Genomic DNA, 23,984 nt, shown 5'->3' with positions numbered 1-23,984 from the left:
CTCCAATTGAGATGCAACCCCTCCTCTTGCGCAGGTCCCAAGTACCCTGCCCAGTGATCCATGTCCTCCAGAAATGCTGCCTGACCTGCAATACTTTGTGCTATATATATAACACTGATTTCAATGAAAATATAACACTGATTTCAATGAAACTTCTTCCATTAGCACCAAAGGGACGACGGTGAGTAAGGTGGGCCTAAAATTGTTGACCCTTCTTCAGATGTCTCAACCCGAAACGTCACCCATTCCTTCTCTCCTGAGATGCTGCCTGATCTGCTGAGTTACTCCAGCATTTTGTGAATAAATACCTTGTGTGTATATATATATGTATATACATATATACATATGCACATGTACCCAAAAAACAAACAATGCTAGTGCAATAATAATAATAATAGTCTATTGTAGTTCAGAGCTTATTTGAGGTTGCAGTGCTTAATAGCCTGATGGCTGCAGGGATGAAGCTGTTCCTGAACCTGAATGTTAGTTTTCAGGCTCCTGTACCTTCTTCCTGATGGCAGTGGTGAAATGAGTGTGTGGCCAGGATGGTGTGGGTCTCAGATGATGCTGGCTCCGATAAATCCCTACGATGGTGGGGAGATCAGAGCCGATGATGGACTGGGCTGTGTTCACAACTTTTTTGCAGTCTTTTCTCCTCCTGTGCGTTCAAGTTGCCGAACCAGGCCGTGATGCAACCAGTCAATATGCTCTGTACTGTACACCTGTAGAAGTTCAAGAGAATCCTCTCTGACGTACCGAATCTCCGTAATCTTCCCAGGAAGTAGAGGCGTTGATGCGCTTTATTTATAATTGCATCAGTGTGCTGGGTCCAGGAAAGATCTTCGGTAATAGGCACGCCAAGGAATTTGACTTTTTTTACTCTCTCCACCAATGATATAAACAGGATTGTGGGTCCTCATCCTTCCTCTTCCAAAGTCCACAATCAGTTCATTGGTTTTACTGATATTGAGAGCCAGGTTGTTGTGCTGGCACCATTTGGTCAATCGGTCGATCTCACTTCTATCCTCTGACTCATCACCATCTGTAACTCATCCAACAACGGTGGTGTCGTGGGCGAACCTGAAGATGGAGTTTGCACTGTGTGGGGCTACACAGTGATGAGTATAGAGTGAGTAGAGCAGGGGGCTGAGCACGCAGCCTTCAGGTGCTCCCGTACCCATGGTTATTGAGGAAGAAGTGTTTCTGCCAATTTGAACTGACTGTGGTCTGTGGATGAGGAAGTCGAGGATCCAATTGTAGAGGGATGTGCAGAGATCCAGTTCTGTCAGCTTGGAAAAGCTTTTCTTTTCTTTTTTTTCAAAATCCAAAATATTTATTCAAATATTAAAATAATATATACAATACAATAAAACCAAAACAGAACCCACCACCATGATACAAGACAAACAATAAACTATTATACAACTATATTACACTCCTTGTCAAGGATGCATTCAACCCTCCGCAGTGCCCAGTGGTCCCGGAAACCCACCAGGGTGCCCGTGGACAGCGCGTGGTCCCTCACCAACACCACCCGGGCGCGGACGGACGTAACCCCGGAAAAGGGGCAGGCAGCCGGCTCGGGCAGAGCCCTCTTCCGCCTGGCGCCGTGACTCGCGCCAGGCTTGGCCAGGCCCAGGAGCAACTCAACCAGGACATCTTCGGTCCTGCCCTCTCCCCTACGCACAAAAATGAAGATGATGGGTGAGAAATGCAGCCAGAAGGCAAGGAGCAGCCCCTTTAGATATTGGAACAGGGGCTGCAACCTCAAACACACCATGTACACGTGGTGCACAGACTCACACACTCCATATACACGTGGTGCACAGACTCACACACTCCATATACACGTGGAACACAGACTCACACACTCCATATACACGTGGTGCACAGACTCACACACTCCATGTACACGTGGAACACAGACTCACACACTCCATATACACGTGGTGCACAGACTCACACACTCCATGTACACGTGGTACACAGACTCACACACTCCATGTACACGTGGTACACAGACTCACACTCCATGTACACGTGGTACACAGACTCACACACTCCATGTACACGTGGTACACAGACTCACACACTCCATGTACACGTGGTACACAGACTCACACACTCCATATACACGTGGTGCACAGACTCACACACTCCATGTACATGTGGTGCACAGACTCACACACTCCATGTACACGTGGTGCACAGACTCCTCCAGCCCGCAAAAGTGGCAGGCAGCTGGCGAGTCTGTGAACCGCGAGAGGAACAGGTTGCAGGAGACTCCTCGGTACAGTAGCCTCCAGCCCTGGTAACTAGCTTGGAGGGGATGATGGTATTGAACGCCGAGCTGTAGTCTATAAACAACAACCTGACGTAAGTGTTTTTATTGTCCAAGTGGTCCAGTGTGGAGTGGAGAGCCAGTGAGATCGCATCCTCCGTTGACCTGTTGTGACGGTAGGCAAACTGTAGTGGTTGGGGTTCTTGGTGAGGTAAGAGTTGATATGCACCTCTCAAAGCACTTCATCACCACAGATTTTAATGCCACTGGTTGATAGTCGTTGAGGCACACCACCTTACTCTTCTTGGGTACCTGTATTATTGTTGCCCTCTTAAAGCAGGTGGGAACCTCAGACCTCAGTAATGCGTTTGAAACTGTCCGCAAAAAACTCCAGCCAGTTGGTCTGCACAGGTTTTGAGAACTCGACCGGGTATACCATCAGGTCCTGGCATTTTCCAAGAGTTCACCACCCTGAAGGATCTTCTGATGTAGGCCTCTGTGACTGTGACTGTAATACCATTAGGGCATATGGAGGCTCGGGAAGGCACATCAGTGTTCTCCCTATCAAAGCGTGCGTAGAATGCATTGAACTCGTCAGGGTGTGATGCTTCTCTGTCGCTTGAGCTGCCTCCTGGTTTCGCCTTGTAAGAGGTGATGGCATTCAAGCCCTGCCACTGTTGCCTTCACATTCGCCTCATTCTCCAGCTTTGAGTGGAAGTTCCTTTTGGCCTTTTTGATGGCCTTGTCAAGGTGGTATCTGGACTTCATATAGGCCTCTGCGTCACCAGACCTGAATGCCCGGGATCTGGTCCTCAGAAGAATGCGGATCTCCCGGTTCATCCAAGGCTTCTGGTTAGGAAACACTCGGAATGTTTTTGTAGGAACACAGTCCTCCGCGCATTTCCTTGAACATTGCCCAGTCTACTGACTCCAAGGAGTGCTGTAGTTGTTCCTCTGCCTCCCCAGACCAGCTCTGTGCAGTCCTTACCTCTGGGGATGAGCTCCTCAGTTGCTGCCTGTATGCAGGAAGAAGCAGCACCACTGAATGGTCGGATTTCCCGAAGTGAGGGCGAGGGATAAAGCGATAGGCATCCTTGATGGTCGTGGAGGAGTGCTCAAGGATGTTTAATCCTCTAGTGCTGCACTAGTAGTTTGGGAGTGATTTAGGAGTGATTTTTTCAGGTTGGCTTTGTTGAAGTCAAAGGCTTTGGGGTACGCTGTCTGGTGCTTGTTGACCATGGCGTGCAGCTCCTCCAATGCTAGACGGGAGTCTGCATGGGGTGGGATGTAGACCGCGGTCAGGATGATGGAAGTGAATTCCCGCGGGAGGTAGAGGATGTCCGCAGGAGTTAGACAGAACTGCCACGTCTGAGCACCACGAAGAGTTGACCATGAGGCAGACGCCCCCGCCTCTCAGATACCTGTGTTCGGTCCATACAATGAATGGAGAAACCTACAGGCTGGACGGCTGAGTCTGGGGACGAGCCATGTCTCTGTGAAACAGAACAGAGCATTTCCTCAGCTTCCTTTGGTAAAACAGCCTTGACCTTAAGTCCTCCACTTTATTTTCCAGTGATTGGACATTGGCTAGTAAATGGTAGAGAGAGGGGGTTGTTGTCTCCTGCGCTTCAGTCTGACTTGTAGTCCTGCCTGCCGGCCATGTTTCCAGACACCATGGAGGCCTCCCTGGTGTTTCCAGGTACAGTACTTACTGTTCCTGTGATCCACCGCCAGATCGGAGATTCCCTTGCGATAGGGAATTCCCTTACAGCTTCGTTGCTGCCGGTAGATTGTAATAGCACTAATGGGTTTAATTGCATTTGCAGTTTGTCAGTTACAGCGCTGGTTTCTGCTGTTTCTTTTATACAGGTAAGTTGAGAACTACTATATTTGATGATTTTCTGCTGTGCTGCTGGTCGCCACAGACAGAAGCCATCCTGCGCATCTTTGAGGTGTGGGAGGAAACCGGAGGAAATCCATGCAGTCACAATGTCTACACAGGCAGCACCAGAGAGCAAGATCAAACCATGGTTCACTAGCTGTGAGGCAGCAGCGATACTATCCATATCACTATGCCAAGGCTGATAACATGAAACCAGCTAGGCAACCAATTGGGAATAACAGTGTAACAGAGCTTTATTTGTCGTTCGGTACCGAAGTACCGAACGAAACTACATAGCAGTCATAGAAAAAAAAAAAAAGAACACAAGACACATAACCCCAACACAAACGTCCATCACAGTGACTCCAAACACCCCCTCACTGTGATGGAGGCAACAAAACTTCCCCTCTCTTCCCCACGCCCACGGACAGACAGCTCGTCCCCGACCGACCCGCACAGTCCCCGCACCGGGCGCTGAAACGTCTCGCGGCCGAACCGGGCGATGAAAGGCCCGCGACCAAGCCTTGCGCAGCTAAGTCCCGCAGCCGAGCCGCACCAGCGGTGAAAAGTCCCGCAGCCGAGCCGCACCGGACGGTGTTAAATCCCGCAGCCGAGTTGCACCGGACGGTGTTAAGCCCCGCAGCCGAGTTGCACCGGACGGTGTTAAGCCCCGCAGCCGAGTTGCACCGGACGGTGTTAAGTCCCGCAGCCGAGTTGCACCGGGCGGTGTTAAGCCCCGCAGCCGAGCTGCACCGGACGGTGTTAAGCCCCGCAGCCGAGTTGCACCGGACGGTGTTAAGTCCCGCAGCCGAGTTGCACCGGGCGGTGTTAAGCCCCGCAGCCGAGCTGCACCGGGCGAAGTAAGTCCAGCGGCCAGCCGCACCGGGATGTAAAGTCCAGCGGCCGAGCTGCACCGGGGGATGTTAGGCCCCGCAGCCGAGCCGCACCCCGCGCCGTGAGGAAGAGAAAAGTTCCCCACACCCACCCACACCCACCCCCACCCCCCACACACCACCACCCCCTCCCACACATACACAACCAAAAAATATATATAAAAATCATCCCAACACCGACACTCAACAAAAAAAAGACGGACAGACTGCTAGTCAGCCGCTGCCGTTAGGCGCCGCCACATAATGGCTTGAGAGCTGAAGCAAACTAGTCTCTGAAATCTCCAAGATTCTGAAGAAGGGTCCCGACCCGAAACGCCACCTATCTTTTTTCTCCAGAGATGCTGCCTGACCCGCTGAGTTACTCTTGCACTTTGTGTCTATCTTTGATATGGCCCAGCATCTGCTGTTCTTTGTTTCTACTAGTTTATATATTTTTGTCCTGACTTCCCTGCAGAACACAATACTGCATCAATGCCATGCCAACATTTGAAAGTAGGAGTTTGAAGGAAAGTGCCCATTTAGATATCTGAAAGGCTAACTGTTCGAAAGAAAAATAACACAACATTGCTGAGCAGGCAAAACAGAAAGAGTTGGAGTAATTCAGCAGGTCAGGCATCATCTCTGGCAAGTATGGATAGGCAACCTCCATGGCATAATTTAGTGATACATGTGAAACAACATAAACGTGATATAAAACATATAGTGGACTTAACAAACAACTGCCAAAATGTGAGTGTCTTTGAAAAGTTCTTACTTTCTCTCCTTCATATTCCTTTTCAGGAAATTCTGGCACATATCTCTGCACAGGAGCATCCAAGTCCAGCTTTCCCTTCTCCCATAGCTTGGCAATGGCTGTCATGGTCAGGGGTTTACTGATGCTGGCGATTCGCATGACCGTCTCCGGTTTACACAACACTCGGTTCTCCATATCTGCGTACCCCAGACCTTGAAGCAAGGCAGAATCACGAATGAGAACTTGCTTAGGAACACAGCAAATCAAAGGCAGGCAACACCAAGGATTAAACCGATGAGACAATACTCTTTACACATTGGCAAGCAATGAGCATCTCCAGCAAGAAGGAGTTTAATCATTTCCTCTTGGCATTCAACAATATTACAATTACTTTAAACCTCAAAAATGCCACTCTGGAAAGCACAAAAAGTTAAAGGAACCAACTACATAACCTCCAGGAGTAACGATTGAACCTGTGTCTCCTGTCTCTGCCCCATAATTTTCTCACTCAGGTCATTTTGCACTGTGTGATTCCAACTCCCGAAAGACTATGTGTGGTCCTGGTCACACAGCCAAAAAAAGGATGTCACTAAACTGGAAAGGGTGCAAAAATGATTCACAAGAATGTTACCAGATCATGGGGCTTGAACATAGAATCTACAGCATGAGAACAGGTCCTTTGGTCCACAATATCTGTGCTGATTATGATGCCAACTCTGATCTGTCTGTACATAATCCATATCCCCCCATTCCTTGCACACCCATGTGTCTAACCAAAGGTCACTTAAATGCCACTATCGTATCTTCCTCAAGCACAACCCCCAGCAGCACGTTCCATGCACTCACCACCCCATGTGTGACAAATTTACTCTGCACATCTCCTTTAAACTTTTCCCCTCTCACCTTGGAGCTATTCCCTCTAATATTTATTTTTTTCCATCTTGGAAAAAAGGTTCTGACTGTCTATCCTGTCTATACCTCTCATAATTTTATATACTTCTATCAGGCCCCATAATCTCTGGCTTTTCAGGGAAAACAATCCAAGTCTGTCCAACATCTCCCTAAAACCCTCAGCATCCCAACTTGCCCATGCATCCAAGATGCCCTGTCCACATTATTCCCATTTGTGCTTTTGGTCACATCCCTTTAAACCTTTCCTATCCATGCATATGTCCAAATGTATTTTAAATTTTGTTCAAGAAGTATAAGAAAATAACTGCAGATGCTGGTGAAGAAGTGTCTGAAGAAGGGTCTCGACCCGAAACGTCACCCATTCCTTCTCTCCCGAGATGCTGCCTGACCTGCTGAGTTACTCCAGCATTTTGTGAATAAATTAAATTTTGTTCAAGTTAGTACCTGCCTCAACTACCTCATCCGGCTCCTCGTTCCTTATACCCACCACTCTGTGTGTGTAAAAGATGCCCCTCAGATTCTAATAGGTATCTGTTCAATACAAGTACAAACAGATTACTTATTCTTTTACTACATTGCTCTTTGTGGAGGTTACATTTTCTTTATTTCAAAGGCGCTGAGATGCAACACATGAAAAATTATGGGGCAGAGACAGGAGACACAGGTTCAATCGTTACTCCTGGTGCTATATGTGTGGAGTTTATGCATTCTCTCCAGGAAGGGATAGGTTTCCACTGGGTACTCTAGTTTCCTCACACATCGCAAAGATGTACTGATGAAGCTATTAACAAGACCTTTTAAAGAAAATGGCAAAATGGACAATGGGGGAATGGATGACCATTTAATGTTAGATTGCAGCATCACATAGAAAATAGGTGCAGGAGTAGGCCATTCGGCCCTTCGAGCCTGCTCCGCCATTCAATATGATCATGGCTGATCATCCAACTCAGTATCCTGTACCTGCCTTCTCTCCATACCCCCTGATCCCTTTAGCCACAAGGGTCACATTTAACTCCCTCTTAAATATAGCCAATGAACTGGCCTCAACTACCTTCTGTGGCAGAGAATTCCACAGATTCACCACTCTCTGTGTGAAAAAATACTTTCTCATCTCGGTCCTAAAAGACTCCCCCCTTATCCTTAAAGTGTGACCCCTTGTTCTGGACTTCCCCAACATCGGGAACAATCTTCCTGCATCTAGCCTGTCCAACCCCTTAAGAATTTTGTAAGTTTCTATAAGATCCCCCCTCAATCTTCTAAATTCCAGCGAGTACAAGCCGAGTCTATCCAGTCTTTCTTCATATGAAAGTCCTGCCATCCCAGGAATCAATCTGGTGAACCTTCTCTGTACTCCCTCTATGGCAAGAATGTCTTTCCTCAGATTAGGAGACCAAAATTGTATGCAATACTCCAGGTGTGGACTCACCAATGCCTTGTACAACTGCAGCAGAACCTCCCTGCTCCTATACTCAAATCCCCTCGCTATGAATGCCAACATACCATTCGCTTTCTTCACTGCCTGCTGCACCTGCATGCTTACTTTCAATGACTGGTTCAATCACAGGGAAATAAGTAATGGGATAACGGGATTGTTCTGCTGAAAATTAGCATGGTCTCCTTCTATGCCAGAATAAATTAGCATTGTATTTATACTGTCTTATTTTCAATTAAAGAATTCTAATAATGGACTGAACTACAGAGCATAATGATGTTTGAATCATGTACCTCTTAATTTTCAAAATACAAGATGAATCCTGTCATTTTTAAGATAGTTGAACAAGATGGTGAGGCCACATTTGAAGTATTGTGTTCAGGTTTGGTCATCCTGGTATAGGAATGATGTCGTTAAGCTGGAAAAAATACAGTGAAGATTTACGAGGATGTTGCCAAGACTCAAAGGCCTGAGCTTTTGGGAGAGGTTGGTGTGCAGGAGGCTGAAAGATAGAAACATAGAAAATATGTGCAGGAGGAGGCCAATCGGCCCTTCAAGCCAGCACCGCCATTCATTGTGATCATTCATGGCTGATCATCCCCAATCAATAACCCGTGCCTGCCTTCTCCCCATATCCTTTGATTCAACTAGCCCCTTGAGCTCTATCTAACTCTCTCTTAAATCCAGCCAGTGATTTGGCTTCCACTGCCCTCTGAGGCAAAGAATTCCACAAATTCACAACTCTCTGGGTGAAAAAGTTTTTTCTCACCTCAGTTTTAAATTAAAAGATAATTTATAAGGGTGCATAAAGTCATGAGGGGAATAGATAGGGTGAATGTACGTAGTCTTTTATCCAGGGCAGAGTAATCAAGAACCAGAGGACAGGTTTAAGGTGAGAGGAGCACGATTTAGTAGGAACTCGAGTGACAACATTTTTTGACTCAAAGGGTGGTGAGTATATGGAAAGAGCTACCAGAGGAGATAGTTGAGGCAGCATTAAAAAAAAACACTTGGACAGGTACATTGATAGGAAAGGTTCACAGGGATATGGGCCAAATGCTGGTAAATGGGGCTCGTATAGATGGTGTTTTGTTAGTGTGTTTCCTTTCTGTAACCTGCTACATTACAGCTACACAACTAATTAACAGAGGCTTTACACTCGAGTCTTGGGTTCAGCCATTTTAATTCAGGATCCGCTTGGCTACAGCCTCATGGGTAATATATCCCCGGTACTGCACCACCGGGTGCGCTATTCCCATAACATCCCCCTTTATTTACAAAACAGATATGTACAGGAACTTTACATGTATAGCCATAAATTAAATTCTTCCATGGCATCTTATTTCACTGAGTCCAACATGTCTCCAACAGTCCATTTTCCAACATACCTTTGACAATCCAGTAGCTTCCAAATTTTCCTCCCTGGGATCTGCAACAGTTCAGTGCTCGGAATTATCTAAACTTTGAACAACACATGTCTGGTTCCTCATTCCCTTTCCCTTTTTATTTATTAATTTGTTTGTTTATTTATTTAGTTTTATTAGCCATTACATAAAACAATGCATATCAAACTATAACCGAAAATATAACATTAACTTTTTAAACATAACCTAATAGCCTTTACATCTATATTCAACTACATGTACAGGCCCTATCCTTATTTGGGCACATAATCCTGCAGATAGCGTGGTTTTCGAACGCATCTACCAGATCTTGTTGTCGCGGTTTGATGCTCCCTGGGGACCGGTGGTCGGCTCATAGGTCGATTTTCTCGCTCCGGTTCAGGCAACGTCACCAGGTCATCTAGGTCAACACCAACGCGATGAAATGGCTCGTTGGTCTTCCTCAGATGGCGCCGATTCCGATGATAGATGACGCCGTCCTCGGTTCTGACTTCATAAGATCTGGGTTGCGCAACACGGCCTACAACCACAGCCTTCCTCCAGGACTGATGTCGATCATCGGTCGGCTTCACTCGAACTGGATCGCCAGCTTTCAGGGGAATCAGATCTTGAGATCCTCTGTTGTAGTAGTCTGCTTGTCTCTCAACTCATCTCTTACTTTTTTTGGAATTTCAGGTTTGAGCAGCCTCTGAGTAGTCCTGGTAGAATGGTCCTGGTACGTCTGTTCATCAATCTTTGAACTGGACTGCTACTCATGCCAGGTGTTGGTGTGTTGCGAAAAGCTAGTAGGCTCAGGTAAGGGTCAGCTCCGGCAGCCTTAGCCTTCCTCAGCAATGACTTCGCAACTTTCACACTGCTCTCCGCCTTTCCATTACTCTTTACTCTCACAACATTACTATGCAGGAGCTAGGGAGAGTAAATTGTGAGGGGCAGTAAGTCCACATCTGACACGTGAGAGTTGTTTAAAAACCAGCTGATCAGAGTTCAGGAGCGGCAAGGAGGAGGGATGAGAATGGAACGGTAAGGGAACAATGGATGAAGAGAGGGGTTGCAGATTTTGTCAAAAAGATAAAGGAACTAAATGTAATGTGTTGGAAAATGAAATGAAGCAGGGCCTTTGAGGAAAGAACTCAAACAGGGAGATAGAAGGGCCAGGAATGCCATTGGCGAGTTGGATTAAAGAGAATCACATTAAAAACAAGAGGGAAATTCGTGAGAGGATTGCACCACTCAAGTCTAAAGGAGGACATTAATGCTTGGAATCAGGGGATATAGACAAATATTAAACATGTAGTTTGTGTTTATATTCACCAAGGTGAAGGTTATGTAGGATATAATGTTTGGGCAGTTCTCAGATCAGGAAGAGGCATGAGACTTTGTGTTGTGTTTCTTTTGTTTATGATGGGAAATGGGGGGAAAAATCAGGCAATTATCGGCCACTGAGCCTCATATCAGTGGTAGGGAAGCTATTGGAAAAGATTTTTTGGGATAGAACTTGCTCCCATTTGGAAGAGAATGGGACTTGACTCAGTATGGTTTTGTTCAGTTTTACTGGAAGTGCTGCACATGATAGATGAGGATAGGGCAGTGGATGTTGTCTACATGGACTTTAGTAAGGCATTTGATAAGGTTTCTTATAGAAACATAGAAAATAAGTGCAGGAGGCCATTTGCCCCTTCGAGCCAGAACAGCTATTCATTGTGATCATGGCTGATTATCCACAATCCAGGGAATTGGCCTCCACTGCCTTCTGTGGCAGAGAATTCTACAAATTCACAACTCTCTGGGTGAAAAAGCTTTTTCTTTTAACTGGCCTCTCCTTTATTCTTAGACTGTGGCCCCTGGTTCTGGACTCCCCCAACTTTGGGAACATTTTTCCTGCATCTAGTTTGTCCAGTCCTTTTATAATTTTATACGTTTCTCTAAGATCCCCTCTCATCCTTCTAAATTCCAGTGAATACAAGCCTAGTCTTTCCAATCTTTCCTCATATGACAGTCCCGACATCCCGGGGATTAACCTTGTAAACATACGCTGCACTGCCTCAATAGCAAGGATGTCCTTCCTCCAATTAGGAGACCAAAACTGCACACAATACTCCAAATATGGTCTCGCCAGGGCCATGTACAACTGCAGAAGGACCTCTTTCTTCCTATACTCAAATCCTCTCGTTATGAAGGCCAACATGCCATTAGCTTTCTTCACTGCCAGCTGAACCTGCATGTTTATTTTCAGTGACTGGTGTACTATAGTACGCTGATATAGTAAGCGTGTCATTCATTCTGGTTGTGGTCTGTAACCAGAGATGTTCCACAGGTATCTACTGCTGAGGCTTCTGCTGTTTTTGACAGTAAACGACTTGGATGTAAATGATTCAGACTGATATCACAGCCTTTGTCTTCTTTTCATCTCTGGCATTTGTCTGCCCATCTGCAAATCAAATCTTCCTTTTATGTATCCAATTATGACTTACCTGACTTTGTCCCACTCCCACCTCTCTTCTACCTTACTACAGGTCCCCTACTACAATCAGTCTGAAGAAGGTCCAGACCCAAACGTCACCGATCCTTGTCCTCCAGAGATGCTGCCTGACCTGCCATGTCATAAGGGGAGGAGGAGCTATAAGAAGAGGCTGGACACATTTTCCTTGGAGCAATGGAGGATGATGATTGAAGTTTATAAAATTATGAGAGTATAGATGGGGTAGACAGTCAGAAGCTGCCTCCCAGGGGGTAAATGTCAAATACTACAGGCCATAGCTAAAGGTGAGAGGGGGAAAGTTTAAAGAAGATGTGCAGGGCAAGTTTATTTACACAGAGAGTGCCTGGAATATGCCACCAGGGGTGATGAAACTGATGTGACATTGGCGTTAAGATGAGCACATGAATATGCAGGAAATGCAGGCAAGAGATTAGTTTCATTTGGCATCATGTTCACCAGACATCGTGGGTTCTTCTGCTGTACTATTTCTTTTTGCTTTGCAGTTTCACTGAACAGTTAACTATGTCAGCTGTCATGAATCAGAATACAATACAAACCTTGAGACCAAACTTCTTTTCCATCCACAGCAACACCAACCACTATCCCAGGGGCTCCCACTTCATCCTATAGAACAAAAAATAAATTAAAAGCCAAGTTTTAAGAGTTAAACAATAAACACCAGACTCACAGAGTAAGAGTTGTGCAGCACAGAAACAGGCCCTTTGGCCCACTATGTCCATATTGACCATCATGTCTATCCATACTAATCCCTTGCTTGCATTGATCCCTCCACACCTTGCTCATTCAGTAATCTGTCCAGATACCTTTGGTGAAAAGTTTCTCCTTTAAACTTCTCTCTCATCTTTAACCTTGGCTGTGGGAAACAGGGTAGAAATCCAGAGTCTATCCGTCTCTTACTGGGTACTTAATCAATTAATATGAAAAATGGATGTTCCTTCCATCAACAGATTCCTGACACCAACAGTACAAGAAAGCTCGCTACAATCTTCGCAAAGCTATCAGGAATATCAAGAGACAATACCGGGACAAACCTGGCACTCCAGGATAATCATTCGGACATCCACAGACTGTGGCAAGACCTGAATTATTTTAGTGGCTGCAAATTCAGGCAGCATCGCTGGTGATAGTACAGTCCTCCCTGATGAACAATGCATTCTATATCATTTTGAGCAGAAGGCCAAAGAATAACATCCGATGACGTCAGACTCGAGTGTGCCTTTTCTCAGGGTCACTGTTGCAGAAGTTAAATTGGTCTTCCTGAGCAGCTGAACAAAGAAGACTATGATGGCGTTAGAGAGGAGCTGGCCAAGGACGACTGAAAAAGGATCCCAGCAGGAATGACGGTGGAACAGCAATGGCAGGAATTTTTGGGCGCAATCCAGAAGATGCAGGATCATTTCATTCAAAAGAGGAAGAAAGATTCTAAGAGGAGCAAGAGGCAACCGTGGCTGACAAGGGAAGTTAGGGATGGAATAAAACTAAAAGAAAAGATGCATAACATAGCGAAGAGTAGCAGGAAGCCAGATGATTGGGTAACTTTCAAAGGACAACAGCTGGTAACAAAAAGGGCAATATGGGCTGAAAAGATGAAGTACGAGGGGAAGCTGGCCAAGAATATAATGAAGATTCTTTAGGTATATTAAGATAAAAAGATTAATAAAGACAAATGTAGGTCCCTTGAAGGCAGAAACAGGTGAAATTATTATGGAGACAAGGAAATGGCAGAAGAGTTGAATAGGTACTTTGGTTCTGTCTTCACTAAGGAAGACACAAGCAATCTCCCAGATGTACTAGATGACGGAGGATCTAGGGAGACAGAGAAACTGAAAGAAATTTGCATTTAGGCGAGAAATAGTATTGGGTAGACTGATGGGACTGAAGGCTGAGAAATCTCCAGGGCCTGATGGTCTGCATCCCAGGATACTCAAGGAGGTGGCTCTAGAAATCGTGGACGCATTGGTGATCATTTTTCAATGTTCAAAAGATTCAGGATCAGTTCCTGTGGATTTGAGGGTAGCTAATGTTATTCCACTTTTCAAGAAAGGAGCGAGAGAGAAAACAGGGAATTACAGACCAGTTAGCCTGACATCAGCGATGGGGAAGATGCTGGAGTCAATTATTAAAGAAGTAATAACAGCGCATTTGGATAACAGTAAAAGGATTGGTCCAAGTCAGCATGGATTTATGAAGAGGATTTATGAAGAGGATGTGACAAGTAAAATGGATGAAGTAGAGCCAATGGATGTAGTGTATCCGGACTTTCAGAAAACCTTTGATATGGTCCCACACAGATTAATGGGCAAAATTAGAACATATGGTATTGGGGGTACAGTATTGACATGGATAGAGAATTGGTTGGCAGACAGGAAGCAACGTGTATGAATAAATGGGTCCTTTTCAGAATGGCAGGCAGTGGCGAGTGGAGTGCCGCAAGGCTCGGTGCTGTGGCCGCAACTATTTACAATATATATTAATGATTTGGATAATGGAATTAAAAGTAACACAAGCAAATTTGCAGATGACACAAAGCTGGGTGGCAGTGTGAACTGCCAAGAAGATGTTAGGAGGTTGCAGGGTGAGTTGGACAGGTTGAGGGAATGGGCAGATGCAGTATAATGTAGATAAATGTGAGGTTATCCACTTTGGCGGCAAAAACAAGGAGGCAGATTATTATCTCAAATGGTGTCAGATTAAGTAAAAGGGAAGTGCAATGAGACCTGGGTGTCCTTGTACACCAGTCACTGAAAGTAAACATGCAGGTACAGCAGGAAGTGAAGAAGGCTAATGGCATGTTGGCCTTCACAACAAGAGGATTTGAGTATAGGAGTAAAGAGGTCCTTCTGCAGCTGTATAGGACCCTGGTGAGACTACATCTGGAGTATTGTGTGCAGTTTTGGTCTCCTAATTTGAGGAAGGACATCCTTGCTATTGACCCAGTGCAGTGTAGGTTCACGAGGTTAATCCACGGGATGGCGGGACTGTCATGTGAGGAAAGGTTGGAAAGACTGGGCTTGTATTCGCTTGTATTTAGAAGGATGAGAGGGGATCTATAGAAACATATAAAATTAGAAAATGACTGGACAATCTAGATGCAAGAAAAATGTTCCCAATGTTGGGTGAGTCCAGAACTAGGGGCCACAGTCTAAGAATAAAGGGGAGGCCATTGAAAACTGAGGTGAGAAGAAACTTTTTCACCCAGAGAGTTGTGAATTTGTGGAATTCTCTGCCACAGAAGGCAGTGGAGGCCAATTCACTGGATGAATTTAAGAGAGAGTTAGATAGAGCTCTTGGGGCTAGCGAAATCAAGGGATATGGGGAGAAGGCAGGCACAGGTTACTGATTGTGGATGATCAGCCATGATCACAATGACACTGGCTCGAAGGGCCAAATGGCCTTCTCCTGCACTTATTTTCTATTATGTTTTATCTATGGAAGGCAACTGTCCTGGACGGAGTCCCTGGCCACTTCCTTAGGACCAACTAGCGAGAGTGTTCACGGACATCTTTAATCTCTCCTTACTCCATACTGAGGTACCTATCTGCTTCAAGAAGACCACCATATCCTGGTGTTGAAGAAAAGCAAGGTATCATGCCTTAATGACTACTGTCCAATGGAATTGACATTCACCATCATGAAGTGCATTGAGAGGCTGGTTAGGGAACACATTGAATCCAGCCTATCAGGCAACTTTGATTCACTGCAGTTTGCCTACCGCCACAACAGGTCCATGGCCAATGCCATCTCCCTGGCACTCCACTCATCCCTGTATAAGAAGGCCCCCTATTTACGACGACACCTCTGTTTTCAATACCACTATCCCATCCAACCTATCTCCCCAACTCGTGGAACTCATCTCTGCAACTCAATCCTCAACTTCCTGACCAACAGACCACAATCAGTGAGGATATGTGACAAATCATTCCATACGACAATCCTCAAAACTGGTGCTCCACAAGCAAATGTTCACAGCTACCTCCTATACTTCTTCGACTCTCGTGACTGTGCAGCCAAAGACTAATTCAACTCAATTTTCAAATTTGCAATGACACCACCATAGTGGGTCAGATATCAAATAATGACAAGGCAGAGTACAGGAAAGAGCTTGAGAACCTCGAAACCTGGTGCCATGACCACAACCTCTCCCTCAATGTCAGCAGGACAAAGGAGATTGTGATCGACCTCATGAAGTGAAGTGGTATACACTGCCGAAGTAGAGGTGGTTGAAAGCTTCAAGTTCTTAGGAATAAATATCACCAGCAACTTGTCCTGGACCAGCCATATCAAAGTGTTGGACAAGAAAGAACACCACACTGTTTTAGTTTAGTTTAGTTTAGACAGCGTGGAAACAGGCCCTTCGGCCCACCAGATCTGCGCCGACCAGCGATCTCCGCACATTAACACTATCCTACACCCACTAGGGACAATTTTTACATTTACCAAGCCAATTAACCTACAAACCTGTACGTCTTTGGAGTGTGGGAGGAAACCAAAGATCTCGGAGGAATCCCACGCAGGTCACGGGGAGAAGGTACAAACTCCATATGGACAGCACCCGTAGTCGAGATCGAACCCGTATCTCCGGCGCTGCAAGCGCTGTAGAAAGCTTAGGAAATTCTGCATGTCCCCAACAACCCTCACCAACTTCTCATAGAGTCATAAAGAGTCATAGAGTCCTACAGCACAGAAAGAGGCCCTTCGGCCCATCGTGTCCGTGCGGCCCGTTACCAAACACAGTCTAATTTTAATCCCATTTTCCCGCATTTGGACCGTAGCCCTGAATGTTGTAGCATTTCAAGTGCCTATCCAAATGCTTCTTAAACGTGGTGTTCCCGCCTCCACCACCACCCCAGGCAGTGAGTTCCAGACTCCAACCACCCTCCGGGTGAAAAAGTTCTTTCTCACATCCCCCCGAAACCTCCCTCCCCTTACCCTGTATCTATGTCCCCTCGTTGTTGAACCTTCCACCAGTGGAAGAAGTTCCCCGCCATCTACCTTATCTATGCCCCTCATGATCTTGTACACCTCGATCATGTCCCCTCTCAGCCTTCTCTGCTCCAGGGAAAACAACCCCAGTCTGCCCAGTCCCTCCTCATAGCCGAGGCCCTTCATCCCTGGCAGCATCCTGGTGAATCTCCGCTGCACCCTCTCCAAAGCTATCACATCCTTTCTATAATGTGGTGACCAGAACTGTACACAATACTCCAGCTGTGGCCTCACCAGTGTTCTGTACAATTCCATCATTACCCCCCTACTTTTATATTCGAAGCCCCGGCTAATGAAGGCCAGTAACCCATATGCCTTTTCAACCACCCTGTCCACCTGTCCTGCTGCCTTCAAGGACTTGTGTACCTGTACTCCAAGGTCCCTCTGCTTTGGCAGATGCGCCATAGAAAGCATTTTATCAGAATACATTACAGCATGATTTATGCACAGTTCCAAGTCCGTAAGAAATTGCAGGGAATTGTGGACATAGCCCAGACCATCATGCAAACCAACTTCCCTTCCATTGACTCCATCTACACTCTAGACTTCAGACTTTAGAGATACAATGTGGAAACAGGCCCTTCGGCCCACTGGGTCCACGCCAACCACCAATCACCCTATCCAGTAGCACTAGCCAACCTACTCCCAGAAGGGACATGAACCGGCTGTCATCAAGATGTCATGATGCCAGGTTTGCCCCAAACCAAGCAGGTCAGAGATTAAAGCCTATTCTTGACTGATGAGGACTATCTCTGCAGATAACTCAGTCTAGAACTGTGAGATTACTGCAGTTCTGAGCTATTGTATGGGGGAATGATATATTTAACCAAGGCCGAATGAACCTTCTCAAGTCAGCCATTCAAGTCATTGAGCTTGTTCTACCATTCAGTTAGTACCTTAATTTTCACTTAACGCCTTTGGTTGTTTGTCTAAAATCTATTGGAGAGTATGACTGCCAGGGCAGTTTTTTGTTCTGGGTGTCAGATGTGGGGAATCTGGGAGTCTGATAGTCTTCCAGACATCCACATCTGCGCCAAGTGTGACGAGATGGGGCTCCTAAGGGACCGTATTAGGAACCTGGAGCGGCAGATTGATGACCTCCGTCTGATCAGGGAGAGTGAGGAGGTTATAGATAGGAGTTACAGGGAGGTGGTCAAGTGGGTCACTGTTAGGGGGGGGCAAGGAACAGAGGCAGGGACTAGGGAGTACCCCGGTGGCTGTACCCCTTGGAAATAAGTACTCCTGTTTAAGTACTGTTGGGGGGGACAGCCTACCTGGGGGCAACGACGGTGCCCGGGCCTCTGGCAAGGAGTCCGGCCCTGTTGCTCAGAAGGGTAGGGAAAGGAAGAGGAGAGCAGTAGTAATAGGGGACTCTATAGTGAGGGGGTCAGATAGGCGTTTCTGTGGACGCAGTCGGGAGACCCGGATGGTGGTTTGCCTCCCTGGTGCCGGTGTCCGGGATGTGTCTGAGCGTGTCCAGGATATCCTGAAAGGGGAGGGAGAGGAGCCAGAGGTCGTGGTACATATAGGTACCAACAATATAGGTAGGATAAGGGAAGAGGTCCTGAAAGGAGAATTCAGGGGGCTAGGAAGAGAGTTAAAAAAAAGGACTTCCAAAGTAATAATCTCAGGCTTACTGCCTGTGCCACGCGATAGTGAGAATAGGAATGGAGTGAGGTGGAGGATAAATACGTGGCTGAGGAACTGGTGCAGGGAGCAGGGTTTCAAGTTTCTGGATCATTGGGACCTCTTCTGGGGGAAGTATGACCTGTACAAAAAGGACGGGTTGCATCTGAACCCGAGGGGAACCAATATCCTGGCGGGGAGATTTGCTAAAATAACTGCGGAGACTTTAAACTAGTACGGTTGGGGGGAGGGACTCAAACACAGATAGCTAATAGGCAGTGTGTGAGGCAGGAGGCAGAAAAGGGAAACACTCAGACCCAATATGTAGGAGAGAAAGTAGGGAAAAGAAATAAACTGAGATTAAGAAATGATGGGTCCCTTAAATGTGTATATTTTAATGCTAGGAGCATTGTAAGAAAGGTGGATGAGCTTAGAGCCTGGATTGACATCTGGAAGTATGATGTTGTGGCGATCAGTGAAACATGGTTGCAGGAGGGTTGCGATTGGCAATTAAATATTCCAGGATTTCATTGTTTCAGATGTGATAGAATCGGAGGGGCAAGAGGTGGGGGTGTTGCATTGCTTGTCAGGGAGGATATCACAGCAGTGCTTTGGCAGGACAGACTAGAAGGCTCGATTAAGGAGGCTGTTTGGGTGGAACTCAGAAATGAGAAAGGTTTAGCAACACTTATAGGGGTGTATTATAGACCGCCAAATAGGGAACGAGAATTGGAAGAGCAAATATGTAAGGAGATAGCAGATATTAGTAGTAAGCACAGAGTGGTGATTGTGGGTGATTTCAATTTTCCGTATATAGACTGGGAATCACATTCTGTTAAAGGGCTGGATGGTTTGGAGTTTGTAAAATGTGTGCAGGATAGTTTTTTGCAGCAATACGTAGAGGTGCCTACCAGAGAAGGGGCAGTGTTGGACCTCCTGTTAGGAAATGAGATGGGTCAGGTGACGGAGGTATGTGTTGAGGAGCACTTTGGGTCTAGTGATCATAATGCCATTAGTTTCAATATCATTATGGAGAAGGTCAAATCTGGACCAAGGGTTGAGATTTTGGATTGGAGAAAGGCTAATTTTAAGGAGATGAGAAAGGATTTAAAAGGAGTGAAATGGAAATTGTTGTTTTATGAAAAGGATATAATAGAGAAATGGAGGATATTTAAAGGTGAAATTTTGAGAGTACAGAGTCTTTATGTCCCTGTTCGGTGGAAAGGAAAGAATAATAATTTGAAAGAGCCATGGTTTTCCAGGGAAATTGGACACTTGGTTCGGAAAAAGAGGGAGATATACAATAAATATAAGCGGCAGGGAGTAAATGAGGTTCTTGAGGAATATAAAGAATGTAAAAGGAATCTTAAAAAGGAAATTAGAAAAGCGAAAAAAAGATATGAGGCTGCTTTGGCAAGTAATGTAAAAGTAAACCCCAAGGGGTTCTACAGATATGTCAATAGCAAAAGGATAGTGAGGGATAAAATTGGTCCATTAGAGAGTCAGAGTGGACAGCTATGTGCTGAGCCGGAAGAAATGGGGGAGATATTAAACAATTTCTTTTCTTCGGTATTTACCGAGGAGAAGGATATTGAATTATGTGAGGTAAGCGAAACAAGTAGAGTAGTGATGGAAATTAGGAGGATTAAAGAAGAGGAGGTACGGACACTTTTGAAGAATATAAAAGTGGATAAGTCTCCAGGTCCTGATAGGATATTCCCTAGGACATTGAGGGAAGTTAGTGCAGAAATAGCAGGGGCTATGACGGAAATATTTCAAACGTCATTAGAAACAGGGATGGTGCCGGAAGATTGGCGCATTGCGCATGTTGTGCCTTTGTTTAAAAAAGGTTCTAAAAGTAAACCTAGCAATTATAGACCTATTAGTTTGACGTCTGTGGTGGGAAAATTAATGGAAAAGATACTTAGGGACAATATATATAATTATTTGGATAATCAAGGCCTGATTAGAAACAGTCAACATGGATTTGTGCCTGGAAGGTCATGTTTGACTAATCTTCTTGAATTTTTTGAAGAGGTTACCAGGGAAATTGATAAGGGCAAGGCTGTGGATGTTGTCTATATGGACTTCAGTAAGGCATTTGACAAGGTTCCACATGGAAGGTTGATTAAGAAGGTTAAATCGTTGGGTATTAATAGTGAGGTTGCAAGATGGATTCAACAATGGCTGAATGGGAGATACCAGAGGGTAACGGTTGACAATTGTATGTCAGGTTGGAGGCCAGTGTCTAGTGGAGTGCCCCAAGGATCTGTGTTGGGTCCACTGTTGTTTGTCATTTACATTAATGATCTGGATGATGGTGTGGCAAATTGGATTAGTAAATATGCAGATGATACTAAGATAGGTGGAGTAGTTGATAGTGAGGTAGATTTTCAAAGTCTACAGAGAGACTTGGGCCTTTTGGAAGGGTGGGCTGAAAGATGGCAGATGGAGTTTAATGCTGATAAGTGTGAGGTGCTGCATTTTGGTAGGACAAATCAAAATAGGACGTACAGGGTAAATGGTAGGGAATTGAGGAATGCAGTGGAACAGAGGGATCTGGGAATAACTGTGCATTGTTCCCTGAAGGTGGAATCTCATGTGGATAGGGTGGTGAAGAAGGCGTTTGGTATGCTTGCCTTTATAAATCAGAGCATCGAGTATAGAAGTTGGGATGTAATGTTGAAATTGTACAGGGCATTGGTGAGGCCAAATCTGGAGTATGGTGTGCAGTTCTGGTCGCCAAATTATAGGAAGGATGTCGACAAAATGGAGAGGGTACAGAGGAGATTTACTAGAATGTTGCCTGGGTTTCAGCACTTAGGCTACAGAGAGAGGTTGAACAGGTTGGGTCTTTATTCTTTGGAGCGTAGAAGGTTGAGGGGGGACTTGATAGAGGTTTTTAAAATTTTGAGAGGGACGGACAGAGTTGACGTGGGTAGGCTTTTCCCTTTGAGAGTGGGGAAGATTCCAACAAGGGGACATAGCTTCAGAATTGAGGGACAAAGGTTTAGGGGTAACATGAGGGGGAACTTCTTTACTCAGAGGGTTGTGGCTGTATGGAATGGGCTTCCGGTGGAAGTGGTGGAGGCTGGCTCGATTTTATTATTTAAGAGTAAATTGGATAGGTATATGGATAGGAGGGGATTGGAGGGTTATGGTCTGAGTGCAGGTAGATGAGACTAGGTCAGGGAGAATGGTCGGCGTGGACTGGTAGGGCCGGACAGGCCTGTTTCCATGCTGTAGTTGTTATATGTTATATGTTATATGTTATTGATCTTTGAATTAAAACGTGAAAAACTGCAGATGCTGGAATCTGAAGCAATAAACAAAGGTTGGGTGAACACAGCAGGACAGGCAGCATCTACGGAGGGAATGGACAGATGGCATTTTGGGTTGGGCACCTTTTTCAGATTGATGGAGGAGGAGGGAGAAAAAAGGAAAAGAGAGGTATGGAGGGGAACAAAGCTGAGCAAAGGATAGCTGGATTCCACTGTGAAGGGTTGAAGACTCAAGCAAAAACTTATTCAGTTCATCCGCCATTTCTTTGTTCCCAATTACTATCTAGTTTAGTTTAATTTTGAGATACAGCATGGAAACAGGCCATTTGGCCCACTGAATCCGTGCCGACCAGCGATCCCCGTACATTAGCGTTATCCTACACATAAGGGACAATTTTACATCTCCAGCATCATTTCCCAGCCGTCTAATGTCCACACTTGCCACTCTTTTTATATATCTGAAAAAACCTTTGGTATACTCTTTTATATTAGTGGATAGCTTACCTTCATATTTCATCTTTTTTCCACTATTGCATTTTTAGCTGCCTTCTATTGGTTTTCAAAAGCTTCCCAATCCTCTAGCTTCATTTACACAAAGTTTTTACCCCCGTGTTGCTTCTGTTCAGCTACTTTGACATTTAAATCTTCAATGAGCTTACATTTCCTCCAGCCTAAAACAATTTTCTAACCCTCCCAAACTGCAGGTTCAATTCTATCATATTATGATCACTGCCTCCTTTGGATTCCTCCACTTTAAGTTCCCTCATCAAATCTGCTTCACTACACATTGTTCAGAGGGCTCGACCATGTACTGCTCTAAGAAGCTATCTTGTAGGCATTCTACAAATTCCTTCTCTTGAGGTCCAGTACTATCCTGATTTTCCCAGTGTATCTGCATGTTGGAATACCTCGTGACCATCTCACATGCTTTCTCACATGCCTTTTCTATCTCATGATTTAATTTGTGCCCTGCTACTGTCTGGAGGCCTGTATATAACCCATCAGGATCTTTTCACCCTTGCAGTGTCTTAACTGTACCCACAAGAATTTTACATCGTCTGATCCTATGTCATTTCTTGCTAAGGGTTGAATTACATACCTTATCAACAAGCGACCAGCCCCCCCCCCCCGACTTTTTGATAAAATGTGTATCCTGTAGAAGTCCCAAAAGCTGGTGAAGGTGTACACTTCATTAAAACATTAATTCAAACCGCTAGTTAGTATCTGTTATTTAACATTCATTTTCCCTGCCTTTGAACTCCATGCAGAGTTCAGAAGGCGCCAGCTAGTACTTGCTATTTAACAGTTATTACCATTATACCTCCAATACACACAGACTTGCGATTAACACATTCGTTGTCACTACCTTTAAATTCCGCTGCATGCAAAGTTCAGAGGATGCCAGCTGGTATTAGTTGTCAACATCGGCGAGACCAAGCGCAGGCTCAGCGATCATTTCGCTGAACACATCTGCTCAGTGCGCCTTAACCTACCTGACCTCCTGGTTGCTCAGCTCCCCTTCCCATTCCCAATCTGACCTGGGCCTCCTGCATTGTCAGAGTGAGGCCCAGCGCAAATTGGAGGAACAGCACCTCATAAAGTGCCCTCCATAATGTTTGGGACAAAGGCCCATCATTTATTTATTTGCCTTTGTACTCCACAATTTGAGATTTGTAATAGAAAAAAATCACATGTGATTAAAGTGCACATTGTCAGATTTTATTAAAGGCCATTTTGATACATTTTGGTTTCACCATGTCAAATTAAGGCAGTGTTTATACATAGTCCTCCCATTTCAGGACACCATAATGTTTGGAACACAGCAATGTCATGTAAATGAAAGTAGTCATGTTTCGTATTTTGGTGCATATCCTTTGCATGCAATGACTGCTTGAAGTCTGCGATTCATGGACATCACCAGTTGCTGGGTGTCTTCTCTGGTGATGCTCTGCCAGGCCTGTATTGCAGCCATCTTTAGCTTATGCTTGTTTTGGGGGCTAGTCCCCTTCAGTTTTCTCTTCAGCATATAAAAGGCCTGCTCAATTGGGTTCAGATCAG

General features: G+C 45.4%; 1 protein-coding gene across 1 annotated transcript in view; it reads right to left on the bottom strand.

The window, feature by feature from the left end:
- lactb (lactamase, beta) overlaps window positions 1-23,984 on the bottom strand; it is a 59,997-nt gene that overhangs the window by 11,372 nt on the left and 24,641 nt on the right. The window contains exons 2-3 of the mRNA XM_078429934.1: window positions 12,573-12,639; window positions 5,811-6,001 (exon numbers count right to left, since the gene is read on the bottom strand). Of these exons, the coding sequence (XP_078286060.1) occupies window positions 5,811-6,001; window positions 12,573-12,639 (258 nt within the window). The remainder of the gene's footprint in view (window positions 1-5,810; window positions 6,002-12,572; window positions 12,640-23,984) is intronic.

This window comes from Rhinoraja longicauda, chromosome 38 (genome assembly GCF_053455715.1).
Source record: "Rhinoraja longicauda isolate Sanriku21f chromosome 38, sRhiLon1.1, whole genome shotgun sequence".
Classification (NCBI taxonomy): domain Eukaryota; kingdom Metazoa; phylum Chordata; class Chondrichthyes; order Rajiformes; family Arhynchobatidae; genus Rhinoraja; species Rhinoraja longicauda.
This window is presented reverse-complemented; position numbering and strand designations above follow the sequence as displayed.